This window comes from Nomascus leucogenys, chromosome 10 (assembly GCF_006542625.1).
Source record: "Nomascus leucogenys isolate Asia chromosome 10, Asia_NLE_v1, whole genome shotgun sequence".
Taxonomy (NCBI): Eukaryota; Metazoa; Chordata; class Mammalia; order Primates; family Hylobatidae; genus Nomascus; species Nomascus leucogenys.
Window position 1 is genome coordinate 68,464,163 of NC_044390.1, and position 26,464 is coordinate 68,490,626.

Genomic DNA, 26,464 nt, shown 5'->3' on the forward strand with positions numbered 1-26,464 from the left:
GGAGACAGGATCTCGTTCTGTCACCCAGGCTGGAGTGCAGTGACGCGATCTTGGTTCACTGCAGCCTCTGCCTCCAGGTTCAACCAATTCTCCCACCTCAGCCTCCCGAATAGTAGCCGGGATTACAGGGGTACGCCACCACACCCACCTAATTTTTGGATTTTATTAGAGACGAGGTTTCACCATGTTGGCCAGGCTAGTCTCAAACTTCTGACCTCAGGTGATCCGCCCATCTTGGCCTCCCAAAGTGCTGGGATTATAGCTGTGGGCCACTGCACCCAGCCAAATAGTAAATTTTTTAAAAGGGTGAATTTTATGGTGTGTCAATTATGTCAATTTTTAAACATGTAACTATACTAATTAAAATTATCCTTTTTTTATTGAAGTTATAAGAGAAATAAAAAGTGTTTGGATTATATTAAGTGCTATGTTGCTGAACTGAGTTAAAATCCAAAAATGCAGCAAATGAAACCTTTGATTATTGTTAATCATGTAGTGGCATCAGTGATCTCTTTGTGGCATTTTATAGTTATTCATCTAATATTAAGGATTACATAATATATGAAAAAATAATCTCCCTGTTTTATACTCATTCTTCATAATCATGCCAAAATTCAGCACAAAAAATTCTAAGTCGCTGCCTGGCTGGCTGAGTCAAGGATACCTTCTCTACACTCACTTTGACATTCTTCAAACCACAAACTCTGGAGCAGCCAATTCTGTCATTTTCAGTAATGACCTGATACTGAATATTGAAAACTGGCTTTAGTGAACCTTTTAGACTGCCTGCTTTGGGAAGTAAAAGTAATTAACAAGGACATTTCATAGTGCTGCCTGAAATTAAATGACACTTCTTGGGAAGCGTGGTTTTTCAGCCATTTACAGTTTTATATTTCTCACAGAACATTTGGTTCTCCCTTAGGTTTGAAATATTTGTGGAAACTTGCTTAGTAGGCATTTTTACAAGCACAGTGACAGAATTTTGCAGATGCTTGCACTGGGAAGTAATATTCCATATTATAGTTATTACAGAGAATAATTTCCTTTTTTTCTCTCTCTTTTGCAGTTAGGAGATATGAGTTTAAGTGATAATGCCAGCATGTGCCTGATGAGTATCATCAAAAAGGTAGCTGCCTTGAATGTCACAGAGAAAGACTATAGAGAAATCATCCACCGTTCACTCCTGGAGAAATTGAGGAAAGGTCTGAAGAGCCAGACAGAGGTATATAACTTTGTGTTTTAGGCACCACTGTCTGAGGCTGTGTTTTGTTTTGTTTTCCCACGTTTGCTACTGTTGTATAGAAAAGTAGTCAGGCTTAGTGCATTTAATGAGAATACTTGGTTGAGTAAATAGTCACCAGACTTTTAATGGGAGTGGGTCTAGAAAAGAGAGCACTTTTTTTTTTTTTTTGAGATGGAGTCTCGCTCTGTTGCCCAGGCTGGACTGCAGTGGCGTGATCTTGGCTCACTACAGCCTCCGCCTCCTGGGTTCAAGTGACTCTCCTGCCTCAGCCTCCAGAGTAGCCAGGATTACAGGCACATGCCACCATGCCCAGCTAATTTTTGTATTTTTAGTAGAGACGGGGTTTCACCATGTTGGCCAGGCTGGTCTCAAACTCCTGACCTCAAGTGATCCACTTGCCTCGGCCTCCCAAAGTGCTCGGATTACAGGCATGAGCCACCATGCCTGGCCATCAGTCGCTTTGGATCTAATATTGCTGTCAGGTTTTTTTTTTTTTTTTTTTTTTTTTTGAGACGGGTTCACTTTGTTACCTAGGCTGGAGTGCACCACCACACCTGGCTGATTTTTGTATTTTTTGTAGAGACAGGATTTCACCATGTTGTCCAGGGTGTCCTCAAACTCCTGGGCTCAAGCAATCCTGATTTTTTTTTTTTTTAACAGTGGAAATATTTTACTTTTTAAAATTTTATGTCTTTTTCTGTTTCCTCATATTATCTCAGAAACAAATTCTTTTTAAAATAAAATTTTTTTTCTCCACTTCATATTTACAGAGTATTCAGCAGGATTATACCACGATACTTTCCTGTTTAATTCAAACCTTTCCAAACCAACTGGAATTCAAAGACTTGGTACAACTTACTCATTACCATGACCCAGAAATGGACTTCTTTGAGAACATGAAGCACATTCAGGTAGAAGACAATTCTGCTTTTTCCTGCCTACGACATAAGCATACATATTTCAAACAGTTCTACCTCATTTGGAAAGACATGTTTTAACTTCCAAAAAGGTTTAAGCTTCTCTTTCCTTGGTCTTTATGATCATCATTGAAATTTGTATTAAGATGATCATTTCCTGGATTCTAATTTCTTTGGTGGTATCACAAACCACAGTTAATAATAGTGTCGCTTTTCTCTGCCTTTTCCTAAGAAGTGTAAATGCTTTGGGTCCATTGTTAAACAAATGCTATGGATTGTATCTCTGAAAGCAAATCAAGGCACAGGTGTTTGCTCTTGTAACACATGGACTGTGTTTCACTTCCTTAATCTTTTTTTTTTTTTGAGACGGAGTTTCGCTCTTGTTGCCCAGGCTGGAGTGCAATGGCGCAATCTCAGCTCACTGTAACCTCCGCCTCCAGGGTTCAAGTGATTCTCCTGCCTCAGCCTCCCGAGTAGCTGGGATTACAGGCATGCACCACCATGCCCGGCTACTTTTGTATTTTTAGTAGAGACTGGGTTTTCTCCATGTTGGTCAGGCTGGTCTTGAACTCCCGACCTCAGGTGATCTGCCCATCTCGGCCTCCCAAAGTGCTGGAACTACAGGCATGAGCCACTGCGCCTGGCCACTCCTTTAATCTTTTCATGAAAAGAGAATACAATACTAAAATGGAGCTGGTTGTAGGTGAGATTATTCTGTAACTAATTCATATTTTATCTTACTCATAGATCCACAGAAGAGCAAGAGCCTTGAAGAAACTTGCAAAACAACTAATGGAAGGCAAAGTTGTTCTGTCTTCTAAATCTCTTCAGAATTACATCATGCCTTATGCCATGACTCCAGTTTTTGATGAGAAGATGCTCAAGGTAGGTCATTAGATCTAGAAACCAAGGACCCTCTTCCCATACCATGACACACTTTGCCAAAATATACACGGAGTTGGTGGTGTTTATGTTGATGTCATCACCATAATTAGAGGTTTAGAATAGTTCTAAAGCTCTTAGAACTGTGCCTGACACATAGTAAATGCTATATAAATGGTGGCTGTTATTTGTGTTTTTGCTATTATTAGCTCACAAAGGCCCAGCACAAAATATTCTTCTTCCTAGAAATTATCCCATTATTAAAATTGCATACTTTTATTTTTGTGTCATAGGACTTAAATCTGGTTAACTCCCCTAGTCAGCAGTCATTATTTTCGCAAATGACATACAAGAAATGAAATGAAATAGTAGGTTATCATTAACACCATACCAGGTACCAGGCACTATTTCAAGTGCTTCATTCTCACAACAACTCAACCCTCTGGAGTAGGGTAGGGACTATTCTTCAACTACTATTTTACAGGAGAGTAATCTGAGAAGAAGTGAGGTTATATAACTTTCTCAGAGACACCCAGAGTCAGAACTGGTATTCCAATTTAGGGCTGTTTTAACCTTTATATTACACAGTGCCTAGAATGGTACCTGGCACATAGTAAAGACTAGATAAGTAATTATTGATTAAAAAGATTAATGAGGTCAAGTGCAGTGGCTCACACCTGTAATCTCAGCACTTTAGGAGGCCGAGGCAGGTGGATCACTTGAGGTCAGGAGTTTGAGACCAGCCTGGCCAATGTGGCAAAAACCCATCTGTACCAAAAATATAAAAATGAGCCAGGCATGGTGGTGCATGCCTGTAATCCCAGCTACTCAGGAGGCTGAGGCAGGAGGATCACTTGAACCCAGGAGGCAGAGGCTGCAGTGAGCCGAGATCATGCCACTGCTCTCCAGCCTGGGCGACAGAGCGAGACTATTTGAAAAAAAAAAAAAGATTAATGAAAGGTGGTATTAAATGATCATAGAAATTCAAATCTAACTGCAGTAATGTCAGGATTTGTGGCTTAAATTTATACTGTTGATTACATAGCCTTATACAATAATAGATTTCCTCTGTTTCAGGATATTCAAAATGTTTAAAAGAATTATCTAAGTAGTTAAAAGATAGCTCCGTTATATTCTAGTTTAAAAGCTAGTAAGCACAACCTAACTGTTTGATGCCATTGAAATATGAATGGTGTGTAGACAGGAAAAAAATGAAGTATTCTTAGCTTTGTTTGATGTTCACACAGTATCTCCTTTTTTTGAGATGGAGTCTCACTCTGTCACCTAGGCTGGAGTGCAGTAGCGCTATCTCAGCTCACTGCCACCTCAACCTCCCAAGTTCCAGTGATTCTCCTGCCTCAGCCTCCTGAGTAGCTGGGATTACAGGCACACGCCACCACGCCCAGCTAATTTTTGTATTTTTAGTGAAGATGGGGTTTCGCCATATTCTCCAGGCTGGTCTCTAACTCCTGACCTTAGGTGATCTGCCCACCTCGGCCTCCCAAGGTGCTGGGATTACAGGCGTGAGGCACCATGCCCAGCTGGTATATCCTTTTCTAGCCTTATATTTTTAACCTAATTATGACTTTACATTTAAAGTTGGTTTCTTATTGGTAGCTTTTAACTGGGTCTTGTTTTTTATCCAGTCCAACAACCTTTTAACTGGTATTTAGACCATTCACATTTAATATGATTATTTATAAGGTTGTGTTTAGATCTGAGTCTTGTTATTTTCCATTTGACCCAATTTTTTTCTTTTTTTCTCTTTATCTTTTTTCTATTGGATTAATTGCACTTTTTGGGATTTTATTTTATCACCATTGGCTTATTAGTTATTGAGGGATTTTTGCCATAGGTTTTTGCCTCTCCATTCATTTTAAACCACACAGTACATTGTTGTCGTTTTTACTTTAAGTAGTCAGTTATCTTTTAAGGAGCTCTTTGAAAATAAAGAAAAGGTCTTTTATATTTGCTTACATATTTATAGTTTCTGGTGCTCTTTGTTTCTTTGTGGAGATCCAGATATTGATCTGGTATCATTTTTCTTCTTTAAATTATATTTTTAAAATTTCTTATTTATTTGTTGTGGCAGGAAACAAAGGAGGATTTTTTTGTTGTTGTTGTTTTTTGTGTGTGTATGTGAGTTTTTGGTTTTTTTTTTTTTTTTTTTTGGAGAGACAGGGTCTCCTTTGTTGCTCAGGCTGGTCTTAAACATCTGGCCTCAAGCAACCCTCCCACCCCAGCCTCCAAAGTACTGAGATTACAGGCATGAGCCACTGTGCCTGGACTTCATTTTATTTCTGACAAGAGGACTTCCCTTAATTTTTAGTACAGGTCTACTAGTGATTGATTCTTGCAGCTTTTGTTTGTCTTTTCTTGTCTTTGTTTTTGCAAGGTAATGTTGCTGGGTATAGAATTCTAGATTGACAGGTTTATTGTTTTTTGTGTTTTTGTTTTTTCCTTCCAGTACTTTAAAGATGGTGCTAAACTGTATTCTGGCTTGTATTATTTCCAATGAGAAGTTATTCTTAACTTTGTTCCCCCAAATGTAATGTGTTTGGGGTTTTTTTGTTTTTGTTTTGTTTTGTTTTTTGTTTGTTGCTGTTGTCGTATGCCCTGGCCCTTGTAGACAGTTTATGGATTTTTTTCATAGTTTTTTCTTAACTGCTTTTAAAAATGTATCTCTTTACCTTTGGTTTTAAGCCATTTGATTATGAGTACCTTAGTGTCATTTCTTTTGTGATTCTTGTGCTTGGGGTTCATTGACCTTCTTGAATATGTAGATATGTAGTTTGCATCAAACTTGAAATTTTTCTTTCTTTTTTTTTTTTTTTTTGAGACAGAATCTCACTCTGTCACCCAGGCTGGAGTGAGAATGTCACTCTGTCACCCAGGCTGCAATGGCACAATCTCTGCTTACTGCAACCTCTGCCTCCCAGGTTCAAGCGATTCTTCTACCTCAGCCTCTCTGGTAACTGGGACTACAGGCATATGCCATGACTCTTGGCTAATTTTATTATATTTTTGGTAGAGACAGGGTTTCATTATGTTTTCCAGGCTGGTCTCGAACTCCTGACCTCAAGTGATCCACCCACCATGGCCTCCCAAAGTGTTGGGATTACAGGGTTGAGCTACTCTTCCCAGCCAAACTTGGGAATTTTCAAATATTATTTCTTTAAATATTTTTAGGTCCCCTTCTTGCCTTTGGAGACTCCATTGTACATTATTAGGTCACTTGAGGTTGTCTCATAACTCAGAGGCTTTTATATTGTTTTGCTTTGTTTTTTTCATCTTTTTTTGTTCTGGGTTTCATTTTGTTTCATTTTTCTGCTGCTCTGTCTTCAGGTTCACTAATCTTTGCTTCTGCATTGTCTAATCTGCTGTAAATCCCATCCAGTATATCTTATCTCTCAGAATTGTCTTTTTTATCTCTAGAAGTTCAATTTCATCTTTTTAAAATATCTTTCATGTCTCCTTAACATGCTCATATTTTCCTCTCACTTCTTTTATTTTTCTAAATATTAATGTTCTAACCGCTTATAACCATATGAGAATTTTATAAATTATTGCCAAGGCTGCTAGAAAACTTGCACAGTGTCTCGCTCTGTCTCCCAGGCTGGAGTGCAGTGGTATGATCATAGCTCACTGCAGCTTCAAACTCCTGGACTCAAACGATCCTCCTACCTCTGCCTCCCAAGTACCTGGGACTCCAGGTGTACACCACTGCACCTGGCTAATTTTTAATTTATTTTTTGTAGAGATGGGGTTCTCGTTTTGTTGCCCAGGCTAGTCTCAAGTGATCCTCCCACATTGGCCTCCCGAGTAGCTGGGACTACAGGCAAGCACCACCATGCCCAGCTGTAATTTCTTATTAGGTGCCAGACATTATGAATTTTACCTTACTGGGTGTTGGGTACATTTGGATGTCTTTAAGTATTCCTGAGAATTATTCTCAGATGCAGTTAGGTTACCTGTGAATAATCTAATTCTTTAGAGTCTTGCTTTCAAGCTCTCTTAGGGCAGAAGCAGCTTTTAGTTTATGACTAATATGGCCCTGGTACTGAGACACTACCATTCTAAGTACCTAAATACCCAATGCCCTGTGTAGCATAGGGCATTTCACTCCGGCTGATAGGACCGTGAACTAGCCTCAACCGTATATGGTCTTTGATGATTGTTTTGCCTGTTCCCTTCTGTGGTTCTTTTCCTGTGTCTTCTTTACTCATGCTTACTGCTCAGTACTCAGCCAAAGACTCCAGGGGCTTGCTTTTGCACCTTCCCTCTGTGCAGCTCTCCTCTCTGGTGCTGTGCCCCGTGGACTCTAGCTACCGTAGCCTCAACCCTGTGTCCTAACTCAGGAAGACCACTGGGCTCTTTCTGGGTTTTTCTTCCTGTGCTGCAACTTAACAGTTCTCTCCACACAGTAAATTGGGGTAATTGTAAGCCTCACTTTATTTATTTCTTTTCTCTCAGAGATCACTGGCCTGCAGTGGTTAATATCCAAGATTTGGAAACTGTTGTTTCATGTATTTTTTTTTTTTCCGAGACGCAGTCTCACTCTGTCACCTAGGCTGGGGTGCAGTGGCACAATCTTGGCTCACTGCAACCTCCGCCTCCCAGGATCAAGTGATTCTCCTGCCACAGCCTCCTGAGTAGCTGGGATTACAGGTGCACACCACCACGCCCAGCTAATTTTTGTATTTTTAGTAGAGACGGGGTTTCACCACGTTGGTTAGGCTAGTCTTGAACTCCTGACCTTGTGATCCGCCCGCCTCGGCCTCCCAAAGTGCTGGGATTACAGGCGTGTGCCACCGCGCCTGGTCCATTTCATGTATTTTGCCTGCTTTTCTAGTTTAAGGTCTAAAGGTAAATCCATTCTCTGTTTTTCATCATGGCCTGAAAGGGATGTCTCTGAGGCAGTGTACTTTTTGTTTGTTTGTTTGTTTGTTTTGATAAAAGTTGCAGGGTCCATGTGAAGGATGTGCAGGTTTGTTACATAGGTAAACATATGCCATGGTGGTTTGCTGTACCTACTAACCCATCACCTGGATATTAAGCCCTGCATACATTAGCTATTTTTCCTGATGATCTCCCTCCCCTTGACCCCCACCACCCACAGTGTACTTTTGAGGGCTAAGTAGCACAATATATAGTTTTTGTCATTTGTCAGTTTTTCTACATTGAATTTATTTCATTTGCTTTCTGTAGTCTTAAACCCATCAGGGAGGTCTGAGTGGAAAAGAGTCCAAAATATGTTAATAGCCTTTAAAGAATGATATAATTCCTTTAAATTGATGGCATGTTTTCCTAGGGTTAGAGGGAAAAAATTAGTATAGTTTGGACATTCTTTCTCTTCCATAATTACCGAGAACCTACTAAGTTTTTCCAATATACTGAATTAGCCTTGCATTTTATTAGCAAATACTTGTTCTACATTGATGCTCTTGATTTATTTTACAGCATGAAAATATAACCATTGCTGCTACAGAGGTTATTGGAGCTATTTGCAAACATCTCTCTTGGTCAGCGTATATATATTACTTGAAACATTTCATTCATGTCTTACAAACGGGACAGATCAATCAAAAACTGGGTGTCAGGTGTGGTCAAACTTCTTATTTTTGTTTTGTTTTTTAAATGTAATTTTAAAAATATTTTCTGAATTAGTCTTTCTGTAATCTCAATTTACTTTTATCTTGTATTAATAAGGTTATGCTAATACTTGTTAAAATTAAAAATACTAATAAAAATAATTTTAATGTTTATTAGTGTTTAAATTTCCTCTCCTTTTATAGTCCAATGATATTAATAATCAAATGAACATTTCTGTGTACTTTTTTTTTAACAGTTTGCTAGTAATAGTGTTAGAAGCATTCCACTTTGACCACAAAACTCTTGAAGAACAAATGGGAAAAATTGAGAATGAAGAAAGTAAGTTTCTTAAACTTTCTTAAGTGAGATTTTCATCTTATTCTTGGATAGTTTATGATAATGAATTAAAGATGGTGACATTCAACTTGTTCCCTTTGTCTGCTCTTACTAGCAATGGACAGTTAATGAGCCTGGAGGGAGGCTAAAATAAATGGTTTAAGCATTCCTGGAAAACTTTATTTAACAAAAGAGAAGGCTAGTCTAAATTGTATTAGTGAAAAAATGTGAGCTGTAGATTATTATATAGAAATCCAATTTTATCACCTTCTTGTGTGAAAAGAGCATTACACAATGAATGGAAAGAAAGTGTAAGAAAATAATTAATTAAAAATTAAAGCAGCAATTGGTGAAAAATAAACTGGATACAATAGAAAAGATCAACAAAGCTAAAAATAAATATTTGAAAAGATTATACATTTTTTAAAGATTATAAATTGGCAAATGCCTGACAAGATTGATCTGTAAAAATGGAAGACGTAATAAACATTACTAGGAATTAAAAAGGGTCACAATTAAGTGAAAAGATATCTTCGTATTTATAAATTTGAATACTTGGCTGAGATGTACAAATTCTTAGAAAAACATAATACAAAAACTGACTTTAGAAGAAAATAGAAAATCCAGATAGATTTCTAACCATTAAAGGAATTGAATGCACAGTTAGGCTGGGGCACGGTGGCTCACACCTGTAGTCCCAGCACTTTGGGAGGCTAGGCAGGTGGATCACTTGAGGCCAGGAGTTCGAGACCAGCCTGGTCAACATAGCGAAACCGTGTCTCTACTAAATGTACAAAAAATTAGCTGGATGTGGTGGTGCACACTTGTAATCTCAACTACTCAGGAGGCTAAGGCACGAGAATTGCTTGAACCCAGGAGGCAGAGGTTGCAGTAAGCTGAGATCTTGCTACTGCACTCCAGCCTGGGTGACAGAGCAAGACCCTTGTCTCAAAAAAAAAAAAAAAAAGAAAAAGAAGTTGAATCTGCAGTTAGTCATCTGATGAAAACACCAGGCACAGATTGTTTTATAGCTGAGTTTTACCAAACATTCAAGGGGTAGATCATTTTAGCCTATACCAGCTATTTCAGATGATTGGAAAAGAGGAATCCCCACTAACTTGTAAAATTGTTGTAATCACATACCAGAAACTGACAAAGACTATGGGCAGTTGGCTGCCATTAAGATTTTCATGCTCATGAATGGAGGTGCTTCATTTGGTTAAGACGTTCCTGACCCCCAAGCCTCCCAGTGTGTTCTCTAATTACCCTGTACTTGCATTTCTGTGTTCTTTTATAATTGGCAGTTTATTTGTCACTCTCATTAAACTCTAAACTGTGAGAAAGCAAAATCCATAGGCCTCTTATTTACTGCTCTTTCCTCAGCACTTACCTTGCCTGCCCACAGTTGCTGATTGGATATTTTTTATCGGAAGTTGAATGTCGATGGGAAAAACTGCTTACCACAACTGTGTGGTTTCCTTATTTGATTTAAAGGTGACTTCTGTTGTTTATTAAACATAGATGCAATTGAAGCAATTGAGTTACCAGAGCCTGAGGCCATGGAATTAGAACACGTGGATGAGGAAGAGAAGGAAAATACATGCAAGAGTTTGTCAGACAACGGACAACTGGGAACCCCTGATCCAGCTGACTCTGGAGGGACATCAGCTAAAGAATCCGAGTGTATCACAAAGCCTGTCTCTTTCCTTCCTCAAAACAAGGAAGAATTAGAGAGAACAATTAAAAATATCCAAGGAACCATAACTGGGGATATTCTCCCTAGGCTACATAAATGCCTTGCATCTACGGTAATAACTTTATTCGGGGTCCAGCAGGTCTGTGTGAATTCTGGTGTTGGTGGGGCCCTGTCACACTGAGGCTCTTGGTGATTATTGATTGATTTCAGCTTTTAGATTTCCTTTTATCTCAACATTTCACAATTCACCCCTCTACTCTTATCTCTTCAACTTCAGGCTTAACCTGCTGCAACTAAGCAGTAACGCTCCTTCTTTATGATTTTGATAGGGTAGATAAATGCTTTTCCATCTCCAAAGTAGTTATTAAGAGACTCCCATGTCCCAAAAAGGTTATTGAAAGTTAGAATATGTTTCCATTTTCTACTTTTTGGTCAGTTCTGCACTATTCAAAATTCATCTTTCGTAGTTAACAGGGATAACATTTAGCAGTGCATTCTCATGAAGCCAGAGCCTTTCCTTCCTTCTCGGGGTGAAACACGGGTTGGCCAACTATGGCTCAGGGACTAAATCTAGCCTGTGGCCTGTTTTTGTATGGTTTTATTGGAACACAATTACCCATTTGTTTACGTAGTGTTTAGTACTGCCTTTTCATCACAACAGCAGAGTTGAGTAACTTCAACAGAGCCCATAAAGCCAAAAATACTATATGGCCTTGTTCAGAGAAAGTTTGCTAACTCCTGGTATAAAATATTGATTTATATTTTGTATATTTGTAAATATTTATTTATATTTTGTATATTTATAATACAAATTTATATATTGGTAAATAAACTTTTATTTGAGGCCCTGTATTTATTATATACTAACAGTGTCACTCACACAGTTGACAATCCCCACCGACACACGTTTTATATGAGTTTCCTATACTTGACAGCAGTCTTAACCCACATTGGTGAAAATCTGGCTTTATTTTTTTCTCATGGCTTCTTCAAAAAGTAGAACATTCTTACACCTGTTATTTTTATAATTTTTAGAGGGTTATCCTCAAATTAGAGATTTGGTTTGTTTTTAAATAAACTTAGAAATGGGCTTAAGATCTATAGAAAGAGCTGTTTTTCTTTTCTTTCTTTTCTTTTTGAGATGGAGTTTCGCTCTTGTTGCCCAGGCTGGAGTGCAGTGGCACAATCTCGGCTCACCACAACCTCCGCCTCCCAGGTTCAAGCGATTCTCCTGCCTCAGCATCCCAAGTAGCTGGGATTACAGGCATGCACCACCACGTCCGGCTAATTTTATATTTTTAGTAGAGACGGGGTTTCTCCAGGTTGGTCAGTGTGGTCTCAAACTCCCGACCTCAGGTGATCCACCCACCTCGTCTTCCCAAAGTGCTGGGATTACAGGCATGAGCCACCGCACCCAGCCTTTTCTTTCTTTTTTTTTATGATCATCCATCCTTCTAGAAAAACTTGTCTTTCAAATACAAGGTTGCAGTGTTGGTAGATCACTGACCCATTTATTTTCATTTTAGCTTAACCTAAATTTTTCTTACAGACTAAAAGGGAAGAAGAACACAAGCTTATCAAGTCAAAGGTTGTGAATGATGAGGAAGTGGTTCGAGTTCCATTAGCTTTTGCCATGGTTAAATTAATGCAGTCCCTTCCACAAGAAGTTATGGAAGCTAATCTGCCAAGGTATGTTTTGTAACAAATTAGAAGTTTAGTGAAACTCAAAAATTGGTTATTTTCTTCCTTACTTTTGAATCTCTTTTGTCAGGAAGAGGAAAAAGTACTGTCATAACTTGCTGTGGTTTAGAATCCTAACAGGGAAATTTGAGTTATGAGTAATTAAGAGACAAAACGATATGTATATGTTTAATTGCTTCTGTTTATTTGATTAGTCATTTTTCAACTTCTCATTTTCTAGTATTTTGCTGAAAGTGTGTGCCCTACTCAAGAACAGAGCCCAGGAAATCAGAGACGTTGCACGCAGCACTCTTGCGAAAATAATAGAGGATCTTGGTGTGCACTTCCTCCAATATGTTTTAAAAGAATTACAGACTACTCTTGTCCGTGGATACCAGGTAAATTGCATCTTGTGCTTTATATTCAAGTTGTATTGGAGTTAAAATATTTGCAGCTTGAACACTGCAAGTTATGGAACTTCAGGCCTGTCTTTAATAAATTTGATCCACTGAGACACTGAGCAGTAATATTCAAAAGTTTCCAATTAGTATTAAGGAAATCTGTTGTTTAAATAGTTCCTATATCTGATTTTTAAAAGATCCTTATAGGCCTGGGTTACATGACCTCTTTTTCTCTCAAATTACTTCATATCAAGTTTTATATTCTCTGAGTTCTTAATATAATTCTTTTTGGATGTGTATTGACTGTATTATCACTGGTGTGAACAATAAAGAACATACACATTTGTTTAAGAGTTGGAATATAAAATGTAAATGATAAAATATGGGGCTGGGTGTGGTGGCTTATGCCTGTACACCCAGCATTTTAGGAGGCCAAGGTGGGAGGATCACTTTAGGCCAGGAGTTCAAGACCAGCCTGGTTAACATAGTGAGACCTCTTCCCTACAAAAACTAATAATAAAAATAGCCAAGCTTGGTGGCACACGTCTGTGGTCCCAGCTACTCAGGAGGCTGAGGTAGGAGGATTGCTTGAGCCTGGAAGGTCAAGGCTGCAGTGAGCTGTGATCATGCCATAGAACTCCAGCCTGGGCTACAGAGTGAAACCCTGTCTCAAAAAATAAAATAAGAGTGCCAAGTGGAATATACAGCACTCCAAGTAGTTATGTGGTATCTAGCCCCTCGCTGCTCCAAGCATGGCGCCTGGGCAGACAGTATCAGCAGCATCTGAGGGGTTGTGAGAAATGCAGGATTTAAAGGTCCTACACCTGACCTACAGAAACTGCATTTTCATATCATCCCTGGGTGATTTAAAGTTTGAGGAACGCTGCAGCGTCTTTTCAAGTAAGCAGCCATGTTATTTGTTGGGGTGGGGATGAAGAATGATGCTCAAAGAAAACAATTTTGGTACAGTCTACATGATTAAGACTCCTGGTAGTTAGCTTTACTTTGTACATCCTAGTTTGTTGATGGGTAAGGTTCCTAGTCTACAGACTGTAAGTCTACCACACTAAGAAATTTCATATTCATTTCGACTATCTTTCTTTGTATAGATTTTTAGTAGTTGCTCTGTGCTCTGTCGATTACCATATATTTCAATAGTCTACTGAGAATCAGCATTTTACCAATTCAAGTGGAATGTAGAAACCATATCACCCTGTATGTCCCTTTGCCCTTCACCCTTTGTATTATAGCTCCTTATATATTAACATCTCTGTATATTAAAAACTTCATTAGGCAATGTTATAATTTTTGCTTATAATTGTCAAACAAGTTTTAAGCACTCGAGGAGAGTAGTCTGTTCTACCTAGATATTTACTATTTCTGCTGTTCTTCCTTCATTTCTGAATTTCCACACTTCTTTCTAATATCATTTTGCTGTAGTCTAGAAGGTGTCCTTTAGCAATGCGGTGGAGCAGGCACGGTGGGAACAGATTCTCTTAGTTTTCTTTCTTCTATGAATGTCTTCCTTTTACCTTCATTCCTGAAACATGTTGTTGCTGGATATATAATTTCGCTTTAACAGTTCTTTCTTTTTAGCTGTTTAGTTCTTTCCTTTAAAAATATTGTTCTACTTCCTTCCAGCCTTTCTTTTCTTTTCTTTTTTTTTCCACATCAGGCAGATAATGCCCAACTGTTGTAACAAGGTCGAGGGAGACACATCTCACACATAAACACAGAAACCCAATCATCACACTTATAAATTATGAAGCATTCCTTCCTACCTTTCTGATGAGTTATTCAATTTGTTGTCCCCCTCTTACTAATGTGCTGTTTTTCTCGGGCTGCTTTAAAGACTTTATCATTATTTTTCAGCAGTTTGATCATGATGTGTCTAAGTGTGGATTTCTTTGGTTTACTCTGTTTGGCATTTTCTGAGCTTCTGATCAAATTTGAAGACTATTCGGCCAGTATTTCTTTGATTTTTGTTTTGTTTTGTTTTGTTTCTGGAGACAGAGTCCTGCTCTGTCACTCAGGCTGGAGTGCACTGGTGCGATCTTGGCTTACTGCAACCTCCACTTCTCGGGTTCAAGCAGTTCTCATGCCTCAGCCTCCCAAGTAGCTGGGATTACAGGCATGAGCCACCACGCCCAGCTTATTTTTTTGTACTTTTAGTAGAGATGGGGTTTCACCATGTTATCCAGGCTGGTCTCAAATTCCTGGCCTCAAGAGATCTGCCTGCCTTGGCCTCCCAAAATGCTGGGATTACAGGCGTGAGCAACTGCACCCAGCCCCAGTATTTTTTAAAATAAATTTTCTGCAGTGCACTCTTTCTCCTCTCCTGGGACTCCAGTGAAATGAATGTTTATTTTTCTCCCACTGGTTCCTGAGGCTGTGTGTGTGTGTGTGTGTGTGTGTGTATTGCTCTTCCTCCACTCTGTTTAGGTTCGATAATTTCTTTCAGTCTATCCGCAGGTTCACTGACTCTTCCCTCTTTCATATCTTTCTGCAATTGAGCTCATCCAATGAGTTTCTTATTTCAGTTTTTGGGTTTTTCAGTTCTAAAATTTTCATTTATTTTTTCTTTAGATCTTCTATTTCTTTGCTGACACTTAATTTTTGCATTTGTTTCAGTCTTTCAGCTAGAAAACTGGGACTTTATTTTTCCCACTCTGCCATATGCCTCCTGCAGCTGTGCCCATGTCAGGGGCCAAGCAATGGCAGTACAGAAAGAGAAAAGCAACTAGACTAGGCCAACCCTCTCAGAACTGTAGTTCCAATGAACGGAGAGGAAGCTTCCCCTCCCAGAGTTGTAGCTCCCACCCATCCCCCTTTCAAGGCCACTGTCACCACCACAGCATTGAGAGATATGGTATATTGGGAACTGGACATACAAGGAGGAATACATCTCTGTTCTTGAGGATTCATGCACACATTTTTAAGGAACACCTGAGGTATTTAAATGAGTAGCCCTTTTTTTCTCTAACCATCTGTTCTTCAAATCTATCCCATTATTTGTTAAAATAACTAAATTAGAGTTGAGAGAACAACTGATTTCAGCTTTAGTATTAATCATGTAGACTGTACCAAAATTATTATCTTCGAGCATCACTCGTCATCCTCACTTCCACCAAAAGGATTTTTTACAGTTATAGGAAAGTTGAGCACAGTAGTGTACCTTTAGTACCAGCAACTCAGGTGGCCGAAGTGGGAGGTGAACACCTTGACCCCAAGGTGTTCAAAACCAGCATGACAACATAGCAAGACCCTGTCTCAAAATATATATATTAATTTCACAGCAAACATTTCAAATACAGGTGCTTTTTGACTTTTATGATGAGACAGTGTCCCAATAAATCCATCATAAAGTTGGAAAATCATAGATCAAAACATTGTAAGTCAGGAACCGTCTACATATAAAAGTACTTAAAGATCACAAGTAGGGGCCGAATGCTGTGGCTCACACCTGTAATCCCAGCACTTTGGAAAGCTGAGGCGGGCAGTTCACTTGAGGTCAGGAGTTCAAGACCGGCCTGGCCAACATGCTGAAACCCTGTCTCTACTAAAAAATATCTATATATAAAAATCGGCATGGTGGCACATGCCTGTAATCCCAGCTACTCGGGAGGCTGAGGCATAAGAATTTCTTGAACCCAGGAGGCAGAGGTTGCAGTGAGCTGAGATCACACCACTGCACTCCAGCCTGGGTGACAGAGCAAGACTCTGCCTCCAAAAAACTAAAAGATCACAAGTAGGTACATAAGAAACTATGCCTTTAAGACCCAATCTATGTTTTGACAACTAAATGTGTTTCCTTAGCCTATGACCATTATCTGATATTTACCTTGATAATTTCACAGCACTAGAAGCAGCATAAAGAATTCAAAAAGCTTGAGAGGCAGGATAATCTGTTGTGGAGCCTGGGACTCTGGTTTCTAATCTTCACTCCACCAGTTCCTACCCATGACCTCTTTGTGCCTCAGCTTCCTCATCTAAAAACTGCTGATAATGTAGTACCTTACTCCATAGATTGGATGAGTGAGGCTTAAATGATTTAATACATGTAAGGTATTAATACAGTACTTACCCTGTAGTAAGCTCTCAGAAAACATCAGCTTGATTGCTATTGGGTGCAAAAACTTGTTTCCTTCATAATATTTTATTTACAAGCTTTGATTACATTCAACATGGGCAAGCTCCTTAATTCACAGGTTGGTCTTTTTTTAAAGTTCAAGACTCTTGGCCGGGCACGGTGGCTCACACCAGTAATTGCAGCACTTTGGGAGGCCAAGGCAGGCGAATCACCTGGGGTCAGGAGTTCGAGATCAGCCTGTCCAACATGATGAAACCCCATCTTTACTAAAAATACAAAAATATTAGCCAGGCATGGTGCCGGGTGACTGTAATCCTAGCTACTCAGGAGGCTGAGACAGAAGAATCTCTTGAACTCGGGAGACAGAGGTTGCAGTGAGTCAAGGTCGCACCATTGCACTCCAGCCTGGGCTACAAGAGCAACGCTCTGTCTCAAAAATAAATAAATAAATAAATAAAAATAAAGTTCAAGACTCTTGTGCCTTTCTTTATAAATCACTGGCCTGGTTTAGTCACAACATTAGATCCTAAGAATGGTAGTGTGTTTCTGAACACCTTTGGTACAAAATGATCATTTGGTTACAAGATTTTAGATAGTGAAATAACTATGTGTCATTTGTTGAAGCTTCTCCTGGCAATAAAAAACACATAAACTCTGAGTGTTCTCTTTACAGTGCTTCCTAGATCTTATGTTTTCCTAGTGTGACATTGTTAATATTCATATTGTTACGGTGTATCTCATGTTAGGTCCATGTGCTGACTTTCACTGTTCACATGTTGCTGCAAGGCCTCACCAATAAGCTGCAAGTCGGGGATTTGGACTCTTGTTTAGATATAATGATTGAGGTAAGACTTACAGAAACGAATTCTAATCTTTTTTTAAGTGGGCCAACGACACAAAAAAATCAATTCACAAAATAAGAAATGATAATAGCCCATAAAAATGAAAATAATGTAACTCATCATCTTTTAGATTAGCAGAGGTTTAAAAAGCTAAGACTAAAGCGAGATGGGCACTCTGTCACTGCAAGGAGCTCATAAATTGGTATGATCTTTCTGGAAAGTAAGTTGCCATTTTGTATCAAGAGCTTTTGAAATGAGAAAAGATTTTCAGTCACATCTAAGAATCTATTTTTAAGAAGTTATGTTCACAGGAGCTTTATTTATAATACAGTGGGAAATTAATAATAACTTTTAAAATTGGGCCGGGCACTGTGGCTCATGCCTGTAATCCCAGCACTTTGGGAGACTGAGGTGGGCAGATCACTTGAGTCCAGGAGTTCGAAACCAGCCTGGCCAACGTGGTGAAACCCCGTCTCTAACAAAAATACAAAAACTAGCCAGGCATCGTGGTGCGCACCTGTAATCCCAGCTGCCCAGGAGGCTGAAGCAGGAGAATCGCCTGAACCTGGGCTGTGGAGGTTGCAGTGAGCACAGACCGCACCACTGCACTTCAGCCTGGGCGACAGAGTGAGACTCTGTCTCAAAAAAACAAAACAAAACAAAATTGGATAGTGTACTAATTTGGAGGCTACCATTGTGAAGAGAATAAATTTGCCACATAACCTTTTGTTCATTTGTTTTAAAATGTGGACACTAACATTTTGAATCTCAATTTAAATATTTACATTAGGCCAGGCACAGTGGCTCACGCCTGTAATCCCAGCACTTTGGGAGGCTGAGGTGGGTGGATCACTTGAGACCAGGAGTTTGAGACCAGTCTGGGCTATGTGGTGAAACCCCATCTCTGCTAAAAATACAAAAATTAGTCAGGTGGGGTGGCACATGCCTGTAATCCCAGCTACTTGGGAGGCTGAGACACAAGAATTGCTTGAACCCAGGAGCTGGAGGTTGCAGTGAGCTGAGATCACGCCGCTGCACTCCAGGCTGGGTGCCAGAGTGGGACTCCGTCTCAAAAAATAAGATAATTAATTAGACTAACAATTAATTAGACTAATAGATTGCAAATGTTTGTAATTTATAATTAGAATGTAAATAATTAACTAGATTGCAAATATTCTAAGAACTTATTGAAGGGAAATTAAGCTACTCTTTGGTACATCAAAAAAGAAATAACTGTACAGTCATACAATTATATATGTACATCTGTGAAGGGTTTTTCTTTGTTCCCGTTAGTATCACCTTTAAGTGTTTCTCATGTGTTTGTTTTTTTAGTAATTGGTTCCTAAATTGCATTGAAAACAAGTGCATTCTAAAAGAAATTTCTTCCATCTAATTTGAGTCCAGTCCAACTTGCATTTCTTTGATTTGGACATACCAGGGCCTTTATTCAGTGACTGCTTATGTTGGCATATCTTGCTGAGTGCGCATAATTGCCATTTGTCCTTTTTCTTCCAAAGATGTTTAACCATGAGTTGTTTGGTGCTGTTGCTGAAGAGAAGGAAGTAAAGCAGATCCTCTCCAAAGTCATGGAAGCACGAAGAAGCAAAAGTTACGACTCTTACGAAATCCTTGGCAAGTTTGTAGGAAAAGATCAGATTACAAAACTTATCCTTCCATTAAAAGAGGTAAGGACTTGAATGCAATTCAGGAGATCACAGCATTACAATCTCATGAGTTCCTAAAAGGAACCGTGCGGGGCAAACTGAAACACTGTTCTTGATCACCCATGATTTCCTTTGGTGATAGGGCCCCAGGACCATATGGCCAGTGAGTGAATGCTTTGATTCAAAAATCATAGTCCGCTATGTAAAGCATGAGATGAGAAAGAAAGGCAACAAGAATTGAGTGCAGGTGAATATTATAGCTGGGTCAAGTCAGCAGCTAAGAACATGAAGAAATCCAGAGGCACACAAGCTGCATAGTGCTTATCTCTGAGGTTGAGATTATGAGTAACATTTCCTTGTATGTTATGTCCATGTTTGAAATTTTATTAAGAATTTATTTTAGGCCAGGCATGGTGGCTCACACCTGTAATTCCAGCAATTTGGAAAGCCAAGGCGGGACGAATTGCTTGAGCCCAGGAGTTCGAGACCAGCCTGGGTAACATAGCAAGACCCCATCTCTATTTAAAAATGTATATTTACATTTACAAAAAAATTCATTTTAGTTAGAAGTAAATATATATTAGAAAGCCTTTGGACACAGATTGCCACTTCCAGGTTGCCAAGAGGAAGAAAACTGGCATGTATTGACATATTATATTCTAAGCACTGCTACATTATCTCTTATAATCCGCACACCCTGTGAGATTGATGGTACTTCCATTTTACAAATTCAGGCTTGGAAAGGTAGAAAGGAACATGGTTAAAGAGAAAAGTCAGGGTTTAGGGTTTAGTTCCAGATCTTTCTGATCCAAGTTCACATTCCTACCATGGTTTCATTCTGCCTCCTGAAGATCAGGGAATGTAATTTACCCACCTTCCTATTGATTTCTGTGCCTATTGCAGAGGTGAACATCCAGTAAATGTTATTAATTTATTAGTTTTGTGTATTAAAACTAGAACAAAGAGCACTATCTGTTGACATGAATTACATTAGGTCTAAATGTTCTGGTGCTAGATGAACTCCATAATTACTCCTAGAATGCATTTAGTTTTGTCTGAGCCTTATCTAAGAGTGTTAGATGCCTTTTAAGGATGAAAAAGAGTCAACAGAGCACATATATACGTGATGTATATTACAAAGTCCCTCCAAGGTATTGAGAGTTAATACTATGTCTCATGCAAGATAATAGCTCTGAAGCACCGAGTATTTCCTGAGGTTGCTGATCCTGGTTCCCATTAGGTTCCTCTGATTAGGCCCAATAATTGATATCAGACTCTGAGGCTTGACCGTGGTAGCACTTCATTCTCGTGGTTTTCTATGAGGAGTGAATACATTGTGTTGATTATGTGTGTGTGTGTGTTTGCCTCTAAGTTACCCCTGTTAATGTACCAGGAGAGTTGATGTTAACTTAGAAGTCTCATATCTCTGGCATTGTGCCCTGAGGCCTCACCAGCAGAGAACAGGGAGGGAGTGGAGGAAACCCCGAGGCTCACAAACCTGCACAGTGGTTCTTCCTGGGACTGAGATTATAGTTAACTTTTACCTTATGTGTTATATCTGTGTTTGAAATTATATTAAGAATGCTTTTTAATTAGGAGAAAGCCAAACGTATATTAGAAAGCCAATATATAAAAGAAAACCGCCATTATGACAAATCAAAATGCATTTCTGTGTCATCTCAGCATGATATTTATGTTTTGCCTTTAGATCTTACAAAATACCACGAGTTTGAAACTGGCCCGGAAAGTTCACGAAACTTTACGCCGAATCACAGTGGGATTAATTGTAAATCAGGAAATGACAGCTGAATCCATTCTATTACTCAGTTATGGTTTGATCAGTGAAAATCTTCCCCTGTTAACAGAGAAAGAAAAGTAAGTTGGAAAAAAAACAAACTCATTTAGGTCTCTGTGTCTGATAAGCCATTCTGTGGGTTGTTTTAATAATTTGCTTTAGTAAAAAATAAAATTATATCCACCTGAGTTCTCAGATGGTACTTTATGGTGTGATACATTTCAACATGAGATTTTCTCATAAATGAGGTGGCAGTGACAACAGCCAATTATTTTGGCATTTCTCTGATACCATTTTTTAAAAAGATTTATTGATTCAAAGATAGGATAGATTTTAAATCTGTATCTTGTATTCTGATTAAACAGAGATTGAGACCTTAAAAGATTTTAAAATATCTTATAGACTGGGCACAGTGGCTCACGCCTGTAATCCCAGCACTTTGGGAGGCCGAGGAGGGCGGATCACCTGACGTCAGGAGTTTGAGACCAGCCTGGCCAACTTGGTGAAACCCCGTCTCTACTAAAAACACAAAAATTAGCCAGGCATGGTGCTGGGCACCTGTAATCCCAGCTACACAGGAGACTGAGGCAGGAGAATCACTTGAACCCGGGAGGTGGAGGTTGCAATGAGCCGAGATTGCACCACTGCACTCCAGCCTGGGCAACAGAACGAGACTGTCTCAAAAAACGAAATCTTATATATTAGTAAACTTCATTTTGGTCTTGCTTCTGTGGTCTAAGAGAGACTCGTTGGCATTTATTTTCAGAAATCAAGGGAGTGTCCTGCTGTTGATCCTAATGTATATATGTTGTCCTAGTAACCTTAATCAACAGCCTAATAATCTCTTCTGTGTCTCATGGTTTGGGGGTCTGGGGTAGGGGGCAAAACCCAAGCAAATGGCACATTATTCAGTGCTGGGCTCTCATCATTTTAGAAGGGCCACTCTAACTTCTTGGAATGCAGCTGACAGTGTTCTTTACCCTCTTCTCATGCCACGTGATTGACAGAAATCCAGCAGCCCCAGCACCAGATCCACGTCTGCCACCCCAGAGCTGCCTTCTGCTTCCCCCAACTCCAGTTCGAGGTGGACAGAAAGCTGTTGTGAGCAGGAAAACCAACATGCACATATTTATTGAGTCCGGGCTTCGGGTAAGAATTAACCTTAAAATGAGACTTGCTACTTTCAGGGAGTCTGCACCTTTTAATTTTCTGTTGAATTTCTAGTACTCCTCACTTCCATTGGAAATGCCTTACTGTAAATACATTTTAGATTTTTTTTTTACAGGTGCATTCATCCATTTACTATTTATCTCTTGCAACACTTACATTGAAGATGTAACTGTCCCAGAATTAATGATTCTGCTCTAATATGTATTAAGGTCTTACTGATGCTTTGCCCATGAGCCCCCTCTGAACTACTTTGAATTTTTTTAAGAGATGGTGAGTGGCCAGACATGGCAGCTCACACCCATAATCCCAGCACTTTGAGAGGCTAAGGCAGGAGGATCATTTGAGGAGAGGAGTCTGAAACCAGCCTGGGCAACATAGCGAGTCTCTACAAAAAAAAATTATTTTTTAATTAGCCAGACATGATGGCATGTACCTGTAGTCCTAGTTACTCAGGAGGCTAAGGTGGGAGAATCACTTGAGCCCAGGAGTTTGAGGCTGCAGTGAGCTATTGACACACCACTGCACTCCAATATGGACAATATAGTGAGGCCCTGTCTCTAAAACAAAATAAATAAATAAAATAAAAGATGGTGAGCTTTTAAAAGCACAAATCTAATCATTTCCTTTTTAAAACCCTTCATTGACTCGCATTTTTCTAACACACGTTCCAGCCACCCTGGCTTCCCTTCCCATCTAGAAAGTCACCATACTCTTTCCTGCCCTAGGAACTCACTGCCCACTCTTTGCTCTACAAAGATTTCTACAGAACTCTCAAAGCACCCTACCTGTACATGTCATCATTTCCTTAGAGTCTGGCTAAGATCCACCAAGACAGAAACCATGTCCATCCTGGTTATTGCCATGTCCTGTGTACTGAGCCAGTGCCTGGAATCACAGTAGATGCTGAGAAAATTGACTCTGGTAAACAGATGTAGCATCTCAGCTGCACAGCGAGCTCTCACTTTGACTTACTGAGACCCTCCCAGGCAGTTTGTCATTCCTTAAAAATTTTTTATCATTTCTAATAGAAGTATCTTAACATTTCTTGCTTTTCTCTAAACATCATTTCACATTTACCTAACTCTGGTTTAATGGGCAACTAATGTGACGTATCTTTTTGAACTCTCTTAGCTGCTGCATCTGAGTCTGAAGACTTCCAAGATCAAGTCTTCAAGTGAACGTGTCCTGGAAATGCTGGATCCTTTTGTGTCTCTCCTCATAGACTGCCTGGGCTCCATGGATGTGAAGGTAAGCATCGGTTTGTACTCTGCATTGGAGCATTTGTTTCTTCAGAAGAACTATGTTTTGCAGAATACCTAATGGTTATATTTGGGCTCAAGCTTTATGAGATGATTGAGGTTTTTTTGTTTGGTTGGTGGGTTTTTTGGGTTTTGGGGGTTCTTTTTTTTTTTTTTTTGAGACAGAGTCTCACTTTGCCACCCAGGCTGGAGTGCAGTGGTGCAATCTTGACTCATTGCAACCTCCACCTCCTAGGTTCAAAGGATTCTCCTGCCTCAGCCTTGCCTCAGCCTCCCAAGTAGCGGGGACTACAGACGCACACCACCACGCCCGGCTAACTTTTGTATTTTTAGTAGACACGGGGTTTCATCATGTTGGCCAGACTGGTCTCGAACCCCTGACCTCAGATGATCCGCCCTCCTTGGCCTCCTAAAATGCTGGAATTACAGGCGTGAGCCACTGTGCCTGGCCGAGATGATTGAGTTTTTAAGCAGATTTATGACATCATGAACCATCACTATTTGCTACATTAAATCGCTTCCCAATTTACTAGTTCTATAAGTTTGGATAGCCTTTAACAGTTTTAAAAGCCCTCCTAGGTACGTTAAGTATTTCATTTGATCCTCACAACTTCATGAGGGTGAATGATTTTGTCCCCTTACCAATATCATCGTCGTCACCTTTGTCACTATTACTGCTCCATGCTATGAATCCCAAGAACATTATTTCTGATCTTCACAACCACCCGAGGCATATATTCTTACTATTTATGTTTTATAAATGAGAAAATTAGGGCGAGGGCCTAGGTACAGATCTAGGCTATGAACCTAGGTGCCGAGAGGTTAAGTAACATCTCTAGAGTCAAACAGGTAATCAGTTGCAGAGCTGGGATGTAAGCCAAGGTCTTTCTGACTCCCAAGCTTGCTCTTCTGTGTCTTCATCCAGCCCACTGAGGAGCTCTCAGCAGCCAGAGTAGCACGGGTGTTATTAGATAGAGCTGAACGAGCTGATCCAGGTGCTTTCAAAGGTTTGGCCTTGGAGGTTCAGGGATCTCAGCACACTTTTTCCATATCTTTTGCCATAGCCCTTAACTATATTAAATGATAGTCAGTTGTTCCCATACCTAATTTCTGAGTTAACCGTCTGCTGCATAAATGCAGAGATGGTATCCTTTTTATCTTTGTATTTATAATATCCAGTAGAGTGCCTCATATACCTAATTCAAGCTCAGTAAGAGTAGATTACATTAAAGTACCATTCTAGAAAACAGAAAAGTCATTTAAGATGTATTTTTCCAAAAAAATTGTAAAATTGACCAACCTATCCAAATCATATAACCTCCATAAACCCCTATAAGTAGGTTAAAAATATGGCCGTGCATGGTGCCTCAAGCCTATGACCCCAGCACTTGGGAGGCTGAGGCAGGAGGATTGCTTGAGCCCAGGAGTTCAAGACCAGCCCAAAAATGTTTAAACAAAGATTAAATTATAAAAAGAATATGGTGCTTTTTCTTATTTCCTTATGATCTACCATCATAAGGATTCATTGTTATGGATAAGCAATAAATTCTTCTACAACCAGGAGTTGGAAACGTCTTTATTTTCTTACATTTTGGGCACAGTTCTTCCAGAGTGGGCTGGGCTTAGCATCTTATTTATTCAGCGCAATCATTTAAAGAGTCTGCATAGCCTCAGGTGCTGGATAGTTGGATTCGGTCACATCACAAGTTGGTGGTGTTTTGTTTTGTTTTTTTCAGGTGATCACAGGTGCTTTACAATGCCTCATCTGGGTCTTGAGGTTCCCGCTACCTTCCATAGAAACAAAAGCAGAGCAGCTGACAAAACACCTCTTCCTTCTGCTGAAGGACTACGCAAAGCTCGGGGCCGCCAGGGGCCAGAACTTCCACCTTGTGGTCAATTGTTTCAAGGTGAGATGTCTTCACTTACACTTGGAAAAAAGCCAGGATAGAGCCGGATGCAGTGGCTCATACCTATAATCCCAGCACTTTGGGAGGCTGAGGTGGGAGGATTACTTGAGCCTAAGAGTTCAAGACCAGCTTGATTAGCATAACGAGACCCCGTCTCTACATTAAAAAAAAAAAAAAATTAGCTGGACATGGTGATGTGTACCTGTAGTCCCAGCTACTTGGGATGCTGAGGCAGGAGGATCACTTGACAGGAGTTAGAGGCTGCAGTGAGCTATGATCACATCACTGCACTCCAGCCTGGGTGACAGAGTGAGACCCTGACTCATACAAAACTAGAACCAGGATTAACATCAAAGTTAGTTTTCCCCATTGCCCTTTGTGGTTATGGCCAAAATTTTTTCCAGAGTAGTTTGCCAAGGCTAGAGGGCTGGCATCCTGTGTGGAAAAGCATACTTGTGTGTTGTGTTAAGTCCTTGTCATTTCACTGGATCCCAACTGTGGGATGTGCTGGCTGTTAACATCACTATTGTAACTTGCAGTGTGTGACCATACTTGTCAAGAAAGTCAAGTCTTACCAGATAACTGAAAAACAGCTCCAAGTTCTACTGGCCTATGCTGAGGAGGACATTTATGATACTTCAAGACAAGCCACTGCCTTTGGTCTTCTGAAGGTATGGTGTCGCAAGAATGTTGACTGTTACGGTTTATGAGTTTCACAGCAGATATTTTGAACACAGATCATAGTGTTTTGACTAGCCGTAGACTTCTGAAATTGAGTTACTTGTAAAGATTAGTATGATTTTGGTGGGTCAGTTACAGGCGAACATTTGCTTATGAAAAATGTTTAAATGTGAGCTCTTTATTAACATTTCCAGGGAATTCTGTACAAATACAGGTATTCTCTTTTTATGTATATGTTTTTCTTCGTAGTGTAGTAAAATGTACATAACATAAAACTCACCGTTTAAAAAAATTCACCATTTTTACCCA

The 26,464-nt window shown here is 39.6% G+C and overlaps 1 protein-coding gene and 1 non-coding gene across 2 annotated transcripts in view; one reads left to right on the top strand and one right to left on the bottom strand.

Moving 5' to 3' along the window:
* UTP20 (UTP20 small subunit processome component) overlaps window positions 1-26,464 on the top strand; it is a 108,060-nt gene that overhangs the window by 65,926 nt on the left and 15,670 nt on the right. Inside the window, exons 36-50 of the mRNA XM_003269911.2 lie at window positions 1,067-1,222; window positions 2,014-2,154; window positions 2,908-3,045; window positions 8,503-8,642; window positions 8,891-8,973; window positions 10,492-10,778; window positions 12,216-12,355; window positions 12,588-12,744; window positions 17,584-17,682; window positions 19,197-19,364; window positions 21,052-21,218; window positions 22,146-22,287; window positions 23,440-23,556; window positions 25,304-25,474; window positions 26,014-26,145. Of these exons, the coding sequence (XP_003269959.1) occupies window positions 1,067-1,222; window positions 2,014-2,154; window positions 2,908-3,045; window positions 8,503-8,642; window positions 8,891-8,973; window positions 10,492-10,778; window positions 12,216-12,355; window positions 12,588-12,744; window positions 17,584-17,682; window positions 19,197-19,364; window positions 21,052-21,218; window positions 22,146-22,287; window positions 23,440-23,556; window positions 25,304-25,474; window positions 26,014-26,145 (2,238 nt within the window). The remainder of the gene's footprint in view (window positions 1-1,066; window positions 1,223-2,013; window positions 2,155-2,907; window positions 3,046-8,502; window positions 8,643-8,890; window positions 8,974-10,491; window positions 10,779-12,215; window positions 12,356-12,587; window positions 12,745-17,583; window positions 17,683-19,196; window positions 19,365-21,051; window positions 21,219-22,145; window positions 22,288-23,439; window positions 23,557-25,303; window positions 25,475-26,013; window positions 26,146-26,464) is intronic.
* On the bottom strand, window positions 14,417-14,518 carry LOC115837168. Its single transcript, XR_004032197.1, has one exon. It is a non-coding gene; the product is annotated as a small nucleolar RNA U13 (small nucleolar RNA).